Source organism: Podarcis cretensis, assembly GCF_951804945.1.
Source record: "Podarcis cretensis genome assembly, chromosome: 5".
Classification (NCBI taxonomy): domain Eukaryota; kingdom Metazoa; phylum Chordata; class Lepidosauria; order Squamata; family Lacertidae; genus Podarcis; species Podarcis cretensis.
The window spans coordinates 7177492-7192728 of NC_137174.1; the positions used below are offsets into that span (position 1 = coordinate 7177492).

Below are 15237 nucleotides of genomic sequence, written 5' to 3' on the forward strand. Positions count from 1 at the left end.
CCAGTCTTGACTGGGACCTACACCTATTGCCAATCAACTTCATTGGGTTATTCTGAATTCTAGTATTATGAGGAAAGGAGAATGCTTTCTGTTCACTCTTCCCATCTCACACATAATCTGCTGTCTCTACCATATGCAGCCTCTTTATGTTTCAACCTTTTCTCATAGAGAGGGTGCTCCAACCCTTTGCTCAGTTTTGCAGACTTATGTGGGAAATACATGTGATTGCCACTGGCAGTGGCGAAGCTTCATGCTCCGGCACTGGGGGGTGGAGAGCAGGAGGGAGCAGGGCTGGCACGCATCCCGGGGGTGTGGCACGCCACCTGCGGGGGCATGGCGCCCAGCGCAGGTGGGGGAAGCAACCGCGATGGCACCCCACCATGATCATGCTGCCGGGGGCGGTGCACTCCCCCCCCCCCGCACTCCTCTTCCTCCGCCAGTGGCCATTGGTAGTGTAATTTGACATCAAGCTCTGCTTTTTAAGGCTAGAATATGGTTGTTGAGCTTTCGCCCCAGAAGGTTGAAAATGGCTGGTCGTAGTATCATCTCACATTTGCTCTAGAGGGGGCGAGCCAGGAAATCTAACGAACCTTTCCTCTTCAGAGGCAGCATACCTTAGAATACTTAAGGGAGGACAGTTGTCCATGCTTTATTTATTGACTTCTCAGAGACGTATTTCATTGTTGGAAACAGGATGATTGACTAAGTGGACCTGTGATCTTGCAAGACTCTTCTTATGTTCCAGTTTCAAAAATCCATTTGGTCTGAGCAGGTCTTAAGTATATCCGGCGCCGCGGTGCAAAGATCCCTCCGGCGCACCCCCCCCCCCGTTTCCCAGAGTTCTCAAGCTTTTTACGGCACTGCCAGAAGCATTGCAGGGCTGGAGGAGGTAGGCAGTAGGCAGCGGCTGGAGGGGGCTCCTCCAGTGGAGAAGAGGTGGAGGCTCTGGATGCGGTGCTGCTTCAGCGAGGCGGGTGAGGGCAGAAAGCTGATGCCGGGAGGTGCTGCGCCCAGCCTCCATCTCTTCCCTGGTGCCCTCCAGAACTTGGCGCCCTGGCACTCCACGCCACTTGCCTCTATGGGCAAGACGCCCCTGGGCCTGAGATGCCAGTAAATACTGTATTTTTCGCTCTATAAGACACACTTTTCCCCTTCAAAAATTAAGGGGAAATGGGTGTGCGTCTTATGGAGCAGATGCAGGCTCCTTGGCTTCAGCGATAGCAATGCAAAGCCTCCGAAGTGCAGAGGGAGAGCTCCCCCCGCACTTCAGAGGCTTCGCATTGCTTTCGCTGAAGCTGCCTGAAGCCCCCGGAGCGCAGCGGGAACTCTCGCTGCGCCCTGGGGGCTTCAGGCAGCTAACCGCAAGCCTTCGGAGCGCAGCAGGAGTTCCCGCTGTGCTTTGAAGGCTTGTGGATAGCCGCCTGAAGCCTGGAGAACGAGAGGGATCGGTGCACACCAGTGGCGTAGCGTGGGGGGTGCAGGGGGGCCGGCCGCACCGGGCGCAACATCTGGGGTTAGGGCAAATCCACAGGTTAGGGGGCGCAAATCCACGGGTTAGGGGGTGCAATTTACTTGCCTTGCCCCGGGTGCCGACAACCCACGCTACGCCACTGGTGCACACCGATCTCTCTTGCTCTCCAGGCTTCGCTTCACTGGAGAGGCGCTGCACAATTTTCCCTTTCTGTGAAGTGGGAGGAGAAATGGAAGGGGCTCCGTTTCTCCTGCTGCTTCGCTGAAGGGGCGCTGAGCAGAGAGGGGGAGAATTATTTTTTCCCCCTGTTCTCCCCTTCCTATGGTCCGGTGCGTCCCACAGAGCGAAAAATATGGTAAAAAGTGCGTATCTTCAACAGGAAATTAAGTATCTTTTACATCACTTTCAGTTTTCTTAAAAACAATAGCCTGTCTCCAAGACAAATCTTGGATATAAATTTTGAATATGCCATGATTCTCTTGTCTACTGTTAACTCCCACTGCTCTACTGATCTGCCCCTTTTCTCCCTAGAAGGACACAGTGAAGGGTGTTCTCCTGTACAGTATTGCTCTTTTCCCTCTCACTCTTTATAATATTCCTCTGTTACTCAGCCACACAAGCCTGCACATAAAATAACCACAGCCTGAAAGGTTGGTGCAACCACAACAGAAGGTGCAGTCTAGTCTCCACCTTGCAACTATATGAAGAAGGCATCTCTCTGTGTTTTTGGTGGTTTCATTTGTCCTTCAGATCCAAGCAGAGAAAAATAGAAGGGGAATTTAGGCAGAATGAAATAGATTTCAGTTCTTAAGAGAACTGCACAAGTCGTATTTGAGAAGACACTAGTATTTGAGTAGCCTAGTATTTTCAGAAACTACCTACTGCAAATACTCCATAAGGAATAATCTGAGGGGGGAAAAGAGAGAGAGAAAGCACTGCCTGCCATTTCCTGGATTTAGTGAGAAAGCCAGCTTTCCCGTCATAGCATCCAAGGCTCAGGCATTTTAATAACCTCTCTGAATTCCTCAGATTCTCAGCTTGTGACATAGCCACATACAGCCAAAGAACTCCCCAATTTAACTACCAGTTCACATAAAGTAGTCTTTGGTGTATTAACAATGGCATCTTCTTTCCCTGTTTCTTAGGAGCAGGTGCACGTCTTAGGGTGGCCAGGAATAGCATTGTCAATTACAAGGACATTGTGCAGAATACACAAATGACTCAGTGGACAGCATTGCTTAATCACTGTAACACTGCAGACCAATAAAAATACGTATAGGTTTACCAAACCTAATTTAACCTACTTCTGCAGATCTCTGTTTGAGAACTGGTTAATTCCTGGAGCTGCAATGTAATTCTTCATGGAGCTCCCCTCAGGTTGCAGTGCTGCTGCTGCATTTGTTGTCACACCCCTTAAGGCCAGGGAGAAGAAGGGGTCTTAAAGGTGGGTGGGTAGATGGAAAGCAGGGGTTCGCAACTGTCCTTATTCATAAGGCAAATGGTTTGTTGTTGTTTAGTTGTTTAGTCGTGTCCGACTCTTCGTTACCCCATGGACGAGAGCATGCCAGGCACTTCTGTCTTCCACTGCCTCCCACAGTTTGGTCAAACTCATGCTGGTAGCTTTGAGAACACTGTCCAACCATCTCGTCCTCTGTCGTCCCCTTCTCCTTGTGCCCTCCATCTTTCCCAACATCAGGGTCTTTTCCAGGGAGTCTTCTCTTCTCATGAGGTGGCCAAAGTATTGGAGCCTCAGCTTCAGGATCTGTCCTTCCAGTGAGCACTCAGGGCTGATTTCCTTCAGAATGGAGAGGTTTGATCTTCTTGAAGTCCATGGGACTCTCAAGAGTCTCCTCCAGCACCATAATTAAAAAGCATCAATTCTTTGGCGATCAGCCTTCTTTATGGTCCAGCTTTCACTTCCATACATCACTACTGGGAAAACCATAGCTTTAACTATACGGACCTTTGTTGGCAAGGTGATGTCTCTGCTTTTTAAGATGCTGTCTAGGCCTGTCATTGCCCTTCTCCCAAGAAGCAGGCGTCTTTTAATTTCGTGGCTGCTCTCACCATCTGCAGTGATCATGGAGCCCAAGAAAGTAAAAACTCTCATTGCCTCCATTTCTTCCCCTTCTATTTGCCAGGAGGTGATGGGACCAGTGGCCATGATCTTCATTTTTTTGATGTTGAGCTTCAAACCATATTTTGCGCTATCCACTTTCACCCTCATTAAAAGGTTCTTTGATTCCTCCTCACTTTCTGCCATCAAGGTTGTGTCATCTGCATATCTGAGGTTGTTGATATTTCTTCCGGCAATCTTAATTCCGGCTAGGGATTCATCCAGCCCAGCCTTTCGCATGATGAATTCTGCATATAAGTTAAATAAGCAGGGAGACAAAATGCAGCCTTGTCGTACTCCTTTCCCAATTTTGAACCAGTCAGTTGTTCCATATCCAGTTCTAACTGTAGCTTCTTGTCCCACATAGAGATTTCTCAGGAGACAGATGAGGTGATCAGGCACTCCCATTTCTTTAAGAACTTGCCATAGTTTGCCATGGTCGACACAGTCAAAGGCTTTTGCATAGTCAATGAAGCAGAAGTAAATGTCTTTCTGGAACTCTCTAGCTTTCTCCATAATCCAGCGCATGTTTGCAATTTGGTCTCTGGTTCCTCTGCCTCTTCTAAATCCAGCTTGCACTTCTGGGAGTTCTTGGTCCACATACTGCTTGAGCCTGCCTTGTAGAATTTTAAGCATAACCTTGCTAGCGTGAGAAATTAGTGCAATTGTGCGGTAGTTGGAGCATTCTTTGGCACTGCCCTTCTTTGGGATTGGGATGTAGACTGATCTTCAAATGGTTTACTTTACAACATTTCTCTGGGTGTCCTGATATTAGGGCTACCTGGGCTTGAATGAGAAACTATATGGGCTGTATCTGGAACCTGGCCCAATGAGTATCTGGGACCGTGTGTGTGCAGGGCCTGGACATCTCTTTTGAAAAGGAGCCTGTGATGCTGGCTTCAACAACTGGTCAGCAGCATGAAGCCTGTGTACTGACCATGCCTGTCATTCTGCCCTTGCCTGGTCAACAGGCCAGTAACTTTTGCCTGTTGCACTTCAGGTTATAGCCCCTTGATTCCTCATCTCCAGCCACTGACCCCAGGGATTCTGAGCTAGAGAACAATAGCGTCCAGGTTCAGATTTAGGATCACCTGCCACCCCTCTCGGCCCTGATTCGTGAGTTCGACAATGATTGTACCTCGGGTGTTGATTTGCAGTGGATTTTTCAGCTAGCTGTCCCATTTTCCACTGCCTCCCTCAAAAGTTGGGCAATGCGCCAATTGTATCTCCTCTTTCCCACCAGCCTAATTGCTACACTGGCCCACTGTTAAAGGTAAAGGGACCCCTGACAGTTAAGTCCAGTCACGAACGACTCTGGGGTTGCAGCGCTCATCTCGCTTTAAAGGCCGAGGGAGCGGCCTTTGTCTGCTCCACAGACAATTTTTCTGGGTCATGTAGCCAGCATGACTAAGCTGCTTCTGGGGCAACAGAACAGCGGCACCAGAGCAGCACACAGAAACGCCGTTTACCTTCCCACCGGAGCAGTACCTGTTAATTTACTTGCACTTTTTGACATGCTTTTGAACTGCTAGGTTGGCAGGAGCTGGGACCGAGCAATGGGAGCTTACGCCGTCGTGGAGATTCGAACCACCGACCTTTTGATCGGCAAGCCCTAGGCTCTGTGGTTTACACCACAGCGCCACCCGCAGCCCATTGTTATTGACTCATAATGTGAAGGTTGCCCAATCTCTGAGCCTCTCTGCTTAAATGTTGATTGTGCTGAGAGCCAACTGAACTTGGCTCCTTTTCTGAAGTCTATCGATCACATTTTGTGTTGGAATCCACTTTGGGACCACATCTGAAGTGAAAAGCAGTCTACAACTTTTATAAATGAATATAAAATTGAATAGTCTTATAGTGAATTGATAAGTTAAGCTAAGTTAAGTGTGCATTGTGTTGGGAAATAGTTATGTCATGCTAAATCTACCGTCAGTCAGTTTCATTGGTTGACACTGAGTTACAATATTTGTGGAGGGAGGGGAATCTCTCGCCCAGTGTTCATAATTTTGTTTTCTAAACAGATTGATATATCTGAACAGCTCACTGTAATAGTAATACTATTACTTTTAATATAATTTTGTTTAAACTTTTGTTTATTTCATCAAATAAAATAAAACCTCAAAGCAGTTTACATTTTGATAATGAAATAAAATAAAGAAAAAAATCACAAACCTACTTTTAAAAATAATAAAGATAAAAATTACTTCAACTTTCTAAACATCTGGGAAGGCTTGTCTAAACAGGAATGTTTTAAGCAGGTGCCGAAAAGAGTAGAGCGAAGGCGCCTGCTGCATCTCAATTGGCAAGGAGTTCCAAAGTTGTAGGCGCTGCCACACAAAATGATCAAGTTTTTACAAATGCAGAAAACGGGTATTATGTGGCATCTGTGGCAGTTCCAATTCTGCCGACTGAAGCGGTCCAGTGGGCACATGTGGCGCGAGGCGAGATGTTAGGTAAACTGGTTCGATGAATTTTCTATGCAAATAGTAACACTTTGAACTTGGCCCGGCAGTAAATGAGCAAGCAGTGCAGATCTCTGAGGATGGGTCTTATATACTGACAAGGCCTCACTCCCGTCAGCAATTGTGCTGCAGCAGTCTGCACCAACTGCATCTTCTGGATCAAGCACAAGGAAAGCCCCACATGAGAGGCTTTATGTCTCCATTTTGATGCAAGTGTTACAAATAATACCTCCGACTTTTATAGCCATGAACGTATTTTAAGGACCACATCTAGAGCTAAAAAGAAAGCAACGTTGCTGTGCAATTAAGTAAACACAAAGGTATGATGTAACCTATGCGCATCACGCCTTGCAACGAAAAATTTGCAGATGGATGCTGATGGTGTTTAGGAAAATGTTCTCATTTCTGAACATGACCTCACTGTCTGTGGAAAGGAGAGTGCATTGTAAAACTAAAAATAAATTAATCCTTGGCTAGTTACCCGTAGTAATGGATGTGAATGAGCAATGCATGCCTGCGACAAGAAATAGCCAGGGAATACATTTACAGTCCACCTGCCACCCGACCCCCAAGGCACAGCTTTCATAAGGTCCAAATTGTATATGCTATGGGGTGAGATGACCCTACCTGTAGGGACTCGGGTGGCGCTGTGGTCTAAACCACTGAGCCTCTTGGGCTTGCCGATCAGAAGGTCGGTGGTTTGAATCCCCATGACGAGGTGAGCTCCCGTTGCTCTATCCCAGCTCCTGCCGACCTAGCAGTTCGAAAGCACGCCAGTGCAAGTAGATAAATAGGTACCATTGCAGCTGGAAGGTAAATGGTGTTTCCGTGCACTCTGGTTTCCGTCGTGGTGTTCTGTTGCACCAGAAGCAGTTTAGTCATGCTGGCCACATGACCCGAAAAGCTGTCTGTGGGCAAACGCCAGCTCCCTTGGCCTGAAAGTGAGATGAGCGCCACAACCCCATAGTCACCTCTGACTGGACTTAACTGTCCAGGGGTCCCTTTCCCTTACGTAGTTGACAAATGTGTGACACGACATGGTGTTACATCACCCTTTTCCAATGACTCCTCTGTTCTAGGTTGGCTTGGGCTATGATGGGGGAAAGGGGGTAGGGAAGGAGAACTTGGGGGGAGTTCGGAGAGGCAAAATGTTCTTTCATCCAAAGGAGGTGGTATCAGGATTCTTGCGCTCAGCTCATGGCGCACCAATGCCAATGGCAGCCACCATGATGGCAGCAATGACTTTCCACCATGACACTCCCTGGGTTACACATAATTTTGTTTCATTCTTGAATAGCCGGTGATGATCCTGTCCAGTGTAAGAAAGAATGATACATGGGATAGGAAAAGTTCTGGGTTATGTTTGCGCTGACTCGTAATAGTCACTTAAATAAATGAGAGAGCAGGCTCAGCAGCTACAAAGCCAACTTTCTGGCAGGGCTTTCAATAAAGATGTCTCTGTGATATATATTTCCCCCCGTTTTAACATGCTACAAGGGTAACACCTTCATTAAAGTCCGCTGCAGTTGCTTTACTAATATCCTTCAAGCACAAACCCGAACATATTTTAAATACACTACAGGTCGATCAAGGGCCCCGTCTTTGAATCTTTCCTGCATAGTATATCCCACAAGAGGGATTGAGATGTCAAAGACCCTCTGCAGCCATCTGCCAAAATGCAAAGGCAGAAGGAGAAGGGAGGACAAAGTTTGTCTGATGACCTGAATTGTCACAGTGATGTGCAGCCTGCAAAGTTAACTGCGGCACCTTGGAGCAGTCTCTGACTTGGAGTGTCACAAAATTTGAATTTTGCCCAAATTTCCACTTTTGCCATTTTGAACTCTTAAGTATCAAAGTTTGCTTTAATTGCCAATTCTGCATTCAAAATTTGAGTGCTTTAAATTTGTTGGTATGCATTGATTTCACTTCTCTTAACTTTGAGCTACTGTATTTTTCGCCCTATAGGACGCACTTTCCCCCCTCCAAAAATGAAGGGGAAATGTGTGTGCGTCCTATGGGGCGAATGCGGGCTTCAGGAAGCTATCCGCAAGCCTTGGGAGCCCACGGGAGTTCCCGCCAGGCTCCCAAGGCTTGGACACAGCAGCCTGCAGCCCGAAACCCGGGGAGCGGAGCGGAGCGCGCCCCGGGCTTCGGGCAGATATCCGCAAGCCGTGGGAACCCGGTGGGAAGTCGCGCTGGTCTCCCAAGGCTTGCGGAGAGCTGCCTGCATCCCGAAGCCGGGCTTTCGGCAGATATCCGCAAGCCTGGGGAGACCGGCGTGACTTCCCGCCAGGCTCCCTAGGCTTGCGGATAGCAGCCTGTTCTGGGGGCTGGGGTCGGGGAAAGCTCGGGCTTCCCCCGCCCCAGCCCCACACCTGGGGGGGGGGGAAATAATTTTTTTGTATTTATCCACCCCCCCAAAAAAAACAAACTAGTTGCGCCCTATGGGCCGGTGCGCTCTATGGGGCGAAAAATACGGTACTTCCTGTTGGAGGCAGTACGCCTCTGAATACCAGTTTCTGGGATTCCCAACTGGGCGAAGGGCTGTTGTCTTGCTGGCAGGCATCCCACAGGCATCACACCCCGTTCTCCCCGGGAGAGCAGGATTCTGGGCTAGGCTGTTCTTTGGTCTGATCCAGCAGGGCAACTTTTAGGGTTCTGCGGTCCTATATTTGATTTGAAGTGTATTGCATTGTACAGGTCACAATATTGATGTAAATAAGATCTTTAACAAGCTCTGCTTATGTTCATGTCTGCACAGAAAATCCCTCTCATCAAAAACAAGAGAAGATGTTCAGTAGTTCAGTTTCACTGAAGCCTGTCAAAATCTACTTTAGGAAAACACAATACAGTTAATGATTGAGGTGTACTTCATTTGTGTAGCTAAGGGTCAGAATATGGGTTGGTTAGAGAGAGAGTGAGGAGGACTGTCATCCCATTTCCCTGACTTAAATTACCTCTCTTGAAGCTAATATTAGCCTTCACTGAGGGAGGGGCGGGGTGTAGGTCCAATACGATACCTAGCACCCCCCTCTTCCCAATGCCAGGAAGGACTACTAATAACTATGGAGGAGGTTATTAGTTGTTAGCCCCTAAACCAGCAAGAATATGCATTGTTGGATTTTGATGGCAATCTCCCACGAAAGTAAGTGTGGAACAGGTGTTCTATGAGCCCTTGTAGATTTCTAGATTCCACCCACAATGGAGTCTGGAGAGACAGAGAGGGGGGGGCATTCTGAAATGGCACCTCCCATCTGCACATAGCCAGCTTTGCTACCTCAAGATTCCCAGCACTCAATCTACTGCATGCGTAGACCAGCCCCTATTGACTGAGCTTGAAAGAATTGCTGTGAGACATATGGATGCTCCTGAAGCTCTCATTCCATAGTAAACACCCCCTGGAGCACTCTAAATGCCTGCATGTGAGCTATGTGTGCCAAAGGCTGACATCCATTTGCTTGAAAAAATGGCATGCTGTCCAGTGCTGACAACATTTTTATAGTTGGCATCAAAAAGTAACCACAATAAAGACTTCAGAAAGTCTTCTTCTTCTCCTTCTCCTTCTCCTCCTCCTCCTCCTCCTCCTCCTCCTCCTCCTCCTGTGTTTTAATATTCAATGTGCCCAACTGAAATCTGAAATGGCACTCTTGGCATTTCCTATGTCAGGAAATGCTTGATATTTTACTATGTTTTTATATATGCTGTAAGCCGCCCAGAGTGGCTGGGGAAACCCAGCTATATGGGTGGGGTATAAATAATAAAATTATTATTAATAATATTGATTGATTGAATTGAATTGAATTGCAGTTAACTTAGATTTTTCTCACCCTAATCCAAGCATTCAGGATGGATTTAAGATGGACTGTTTTTATTTTGTATTGCATCTCCATTGTAGACAAATAATAATAATAATTTTTATTTATTTGTTTACTTATTTATTTTATTTCCTTGTGTCTGGTGTTCTTAACAGCTATGGAATGTCCAGTCTCGATGAGGTATGGCTACTGTCAAGGAGGCTGCATAAAGCACTGTGGGAATGGTACCAACACAGAAATCTGCATGGATTATCCCACAGAAGGCTGTTTCTGCCCACAGGGACAAGTGACCCTGGATGGCAGGTGTGTTCATGAGGAAGAATGCACCCAGTGCATCAGTGAGGATGGGACACGCCACCAGGTAGATCTCTAGATACTGCTTAGCGGTTCTGAATCTTGGCAGGCTCTTAAGGAGTCAGTGTTGTTTTCCAGGGAGATCGTTCTTAGGTTCCAGCTCACTTAAGGACATCCATGTTACTCCAACTTTTTGCTGGTGGAGAGCCAGTGTGGTGTAGTGGTTAAGAGCGGTAGTCACGTAATCTGGGGAACCGGGTTCGCGTCTCCGCTCCTCCACATGCAGCTGCTGGGTGACCTTGGGCCAGTCACACTTCTTTGAAGTCTCTCAGCCCCACTCACCTCACAGAGTGTTTGTTGTGGGGGAGGAAGGGAAAGGAGATGTTAGCCGCTTTGAGACTCCTTAAAGGGAGTGAAAGGCGGGATATCAAATCCAAACTCTTCTTCTTCTTCTTCTGCTCTCCATTTTGCCTTTGTGCTTCTAACCACCAAGAGAGGGAGCCCCACCGATTTGCCATCTAGCACAAGAGCCTCTTGCTTTGTTCCCCTTAACTCACCAGGAAGCTAGCTTGGCTATTTCAAGAATTAGAAGGGGACCAGGGCATCCAGCCTAACTGCCCCTGCCCCCCCCCAATGCATAACAATACATTTGCTAAAATAATGTGTACTTCTATCATAACCCTCCTCCAAATTAAAGGCAGGTCACGTGTAGTGATGTCTGTATCCTTGGGGGTATCATTTATAGCAGGGGCCAGCAAACGTTTTCAGCAGGGGGCCAGTCCACTGTCCCTCAGACTTTGTGGAGGGCCGAACTATATTTTAAAAGAAAATATGAATGGATTCCTATGCCCCACAAATAACCCAGAGATGCATTTCAAATAAAAGCACACATTCTACTTTTGTAAAAACACCAGGCAGGCCCCACAAATACCCCCAGAGATGCATTTTAAATAAAAGGGCACATTCGACTCATATAAAAACACGCTGATTCCCGGACTGTCCGTGGCCTGGATTTAGAAGGTGATTGGGCCACATCTGGCCCCCAGGCCTTAGTTTGCCTACCTTTGATTTATAGCCACTAAAGAAAACACATAACCCTACTCCCCTCTTCACCTTTCCATCTGATCTCTCACATTTTTGTTCCTATACCTCTTGGTTTAAGAGCACCCTCTTTTCTTCAAACCCCAATACAGCATAGAAGCCCCCTAAGGGTATCCCATGAAGAAGAAACTGCAATTAAATTTGCTCCAAGTTTGTAGTACATTATTGACAAAATAAGTGAGTGCTGACCATTTAGGGAGGAACGTTTTGGCTTGCCATAGAATCTTTCCCTGCCTGCTGCCGAGTTTCTCCACTCACGAGGAAGGACAAGGCTCACCCCAGCCAGCGCCTTCCCAGATCTCCAGCGTTAAAGGCAAAGGTAAAGGACCCCTGACAGTTAAGTCCAGTTGCGGATGATTCGGGGGTTGCCGCACTCATCTCACTTTACTGGCGGAGGGAGCCAGCGTTTGTTCACAGACAGTTTTTGCAGGTCATGTGGCCAGCATGACTATGCTTCTTCTGGCAAAACCAGAGCAGCGCATGGAAATGCTGTTTACCTTCCCGCCAGGGTGGTACCTACTTATCTACTTGCATTTTCTGGCATGCTTTCGAACTGCTAGGTTGGTAGGAGCAGGGACCAAGCAACGGGAGCAGATCTTGTTGCAGGGATCCAAACTGCTGACTTTTGATCGGCGAGCCCTAGGCTCTGTGGTTTAGACCACAGTGCCACCTACGTCTATCTCCAGCATTACAAAGGTTAATATGCATAAAACTCCAAAGAACATAAAAGCAGCAGCAGAAGGGTGATGCAATACACACGAACTTTTTAATAGCCTTGCAAAGGAACCAGGGTTAGGGCATCATCGGTTTGCAGCAAATCTCCATCGGTTTTCGCAGCATGAGAAATATGGTGCTCTTAGAAATGGGAGCCACTTTTCTAAGGGCTCATCCCACAATACTGTTGTAATACTTCAAGTTCTACAACAACGAAGGTAGGGGCATCCACAGTGTGGGCCAAATTTCCCCTGGGATCATAGTTATTAAAAGTACTACTGCCCTGCCATATGGAATCATAGCATCATAGAGTTGGAAGAGACCACAAGGGCCATCAAGTCCAACCCCCTGCCAAGCAGGAAACACCATCAGAGCACTCCTGACATATGGTTGTCAAGCCTCTGCTTAAAGACCTCCAAAGAAGGAGAATCCACCACACTCCTTGGCAGCAAATTCCACTGTCAAACAGCTCTTACTGTCAGGAAGTTCTTCCTCATGTTTAGGTGGAATCTTTTTTCTTGTAGTTTGGAACCATTGCTCCGTGTCCGCTTCTCTGGAGCAGCAGAAAACAACCTTTCTCCCTCCTCTATGTGACATCCTTTTATATATTTGAACATGGCTATCATATCACCCCTTAACCTCCTCTTCTCCAGGCTAAACATGCCCAGCTCCCTTAGCCGTTCCTCATAAGGCATCGTTTCCAGGCCTTTGACCATTTTGGTTGCCCTCCTCTGGACACGTTCCAGTTTGTCAGTGTCCTTCTTGAACTGTGGTGCCCAGAACTGGACACAGTATTCCAGGTGAGGTCTGACCAGAGCAGAATACAGTGGCACTATTACTTCCCTTGATCTACTTCCCTTGATATAGTAGGTGTATGTTTTAGAGTGGATTTAGTCACAGCGGTAAGTGGGAGTAACTTAATACCAGGAGTGAGAAAGAAAGAAGTAGCCTGAGAAGAGGTGAAGTCAGAAAGGCAACTAGGATAGGCTTTTCTCACCTTTTTTAACAGCTCCTAACCAAGGTGGTGGATGCTCTATATTTGGACCTTCCTGAAATTCCCCCAGAGTCCATCTAATCCAGGGGTAGGCAACCTAAGGCCCATGGGCCACAAGCAGCCCACAGGGGTCGTTTAACCACCCCTCGAGCTGCCCCCGAACCAAGCCGCCTACTCGGCAAGTCCCCGTGCGCTGCGCTAAACTGGTGCAGCGCGGGGATTTGCTTCTGTGGTGCCAGAAATCGCGAGTGCGCACTCCAGCCCACGGACAGATCTTCGCTGGAGTGAACCAGCCCGGGCGAGGTAAACGTTGCTGACCCCTGATCTTATCCTTCTGTTGGCCATTAAAGTGGGGGAAGACATTTTGGCAATGGAGAGGGGAACTTTCTAGGAATTTTCAGTATGCAAACATACAATGGAAAGTACAGTGGTACCTCGGGTTACATACGCTTCAGGTTACATACGCTTCAGGTTACACACTCCGCTAACCCAGAAATAGTGCTTCAGATTAAGAACTTTGCTTCAGGATGAGAACAGAAATCGTGCTCCGGCGGTGCGGCAGCAGCAGGAGGCCCCATTAGCTAAAGTGGTGCTTCAGGTTAAGAACAGTTTCAGGTTAAGAACGGACCTCCGGAACGAATTAAGTACTTATCCCGAGGTACCACTGTAGTGATGGCAGAGGCTTTAAAAAAAAACTTATCCCATTTTTCTCAATTCCCCCTCCTCAGAAATCTCCAAATTTCCTCCCCATAGCCTCCCCATTTCCAAAGACAAAAAGTTTATGCCGCACTCCCTTCTCAGCCCTTATTTATTTATTAATTAAAAATATTGTTTTATTGATGTCAATGTATCTATCTTTTTGCAAAGTCCCCCAATTTAGAGATCCTGGCTTAAAATACACTGAGACTGAGATTGTTGAGATTTATGCTACTCAGATCAATAACCTATTCTGCACCTTCTGAACTTTGTCTTGCTTCTCTCGGCGACAGCTGACTGAATGCCTCTGGAAAGCTTTTAAGCAGGGCTTTTAGCCAGTGGCTCTTCCCTATCTGCAATGTTGGGTTTTCAGAGAGACTGGCTGTGGCGGGGCGGGGGGGAAATGGTGCACTGAACCATAATGAATTATAGATTATGGTTTTCCAATGCTGTGTATTCACTTAAAGCTCAGTCAAAGCACGTTCTTTCCCTCAGAAAATTCTGGGCACTGTAGTTGGTTAAGGGTTGCTGGGAACCATAACTTTGTGAGGGTTAAACTACAGAGCCCAGGACCCTTCAAGAGGAAGAACGTGTTTCAGGTGCGCTTTAAAGGTATAGTATAGGAGAAGAGTTGGTGGAAGAAGATTGGAAGAAATTTAAAGACTATTTACAGAAACACTGCAAAATTATCAAATGTTAATGATGTGGGAATGAAAGGAAGTGGTTTTAGCAATAAGGCAAAAGGAATATGTAAAAATGGATTGATACTAGATGAAAATTTGAAGTTTTTATATGTGAAGATAAGAAATTAAGGGTAAACAAAGAGGGTATGGATTCGCTGAACTAATTATTAAATGGAATACAAAAAAGGGAGGTGTGAGGAAGTCATGAAAATAAGTAAATGAGTGGTAAGATAAGAGAAAGAGGGATTCATTTTTAACGGTTTTTATTTTTCTTTACTATTTTTTCCTTTTTGGTTATGCATCTTCTGTATTCTTTCTTTCATTATTTCTGTAACCTTTTTTCTTGTTGAAAAATTTGAATAAATATTATTTTTTTAAAAAAAAAATAAGGTATAGTATATACACAGCCTTATCCTCTGTGATAATTTATTAAATCCATTTTATAGCCCTCAGAAATGGTGATAGTCGCTGCATCTTGTGGCTGTTAATGTTAATTATGCATTGTGTGAAGAAGTAGGTCTTTTTGAGTGGTGAACCTACCATTGCTGGGTGACCCCAGGGACTTCGCTTTCCTCCTTTACATCCCATTCCTGCCTCTGTCTAACTTTAATATGAATTTCTGCATGTTCTGTGTGTATGTAGATCCACCGATCATGGGTAATGTACTGATGTGTTGGCTGAAATCCTAGGACTAGTCTTTTAAGTATTTCCCCTCATTTCCCTTCATGTGCAGAACACCTGTCAATTGCTCGTCAGCTACCAATTTACTTATTGTCTTTTAGCAATGTCTCTGAGGTTTTTTTGATGTGTGATCCAAGGTCTGTTTACTAGCAGCCTAAATCCAATAGAAAAGGACTATAGTCATATGCTGTAGCGAGAAATCTGGAACAT

At 46.4% G+C, this 15237-nt stretch overlaps 1 protein-coding gene across 1 annotated transcript in view; it reads left to right on the forward strand.

Moving 5' to 3' along the window:
- The window catches only part of VWF (von Willebrand factor), a 164641-nt gene that overhangs the window by 106102 nt on the left and 43302 nt on the right, over positions 1-15237 (forward strand). The window contains exon 38 of the mRNA XM_079975009.1: positions 10020-10225. Within this exon, the coding sequence (XP_079831135.1) occupies positions 10020-10225 (206 nt within the window). The remainder of the gene's footprint in view (positions 1-10019; positions 10226-15237) is intronic.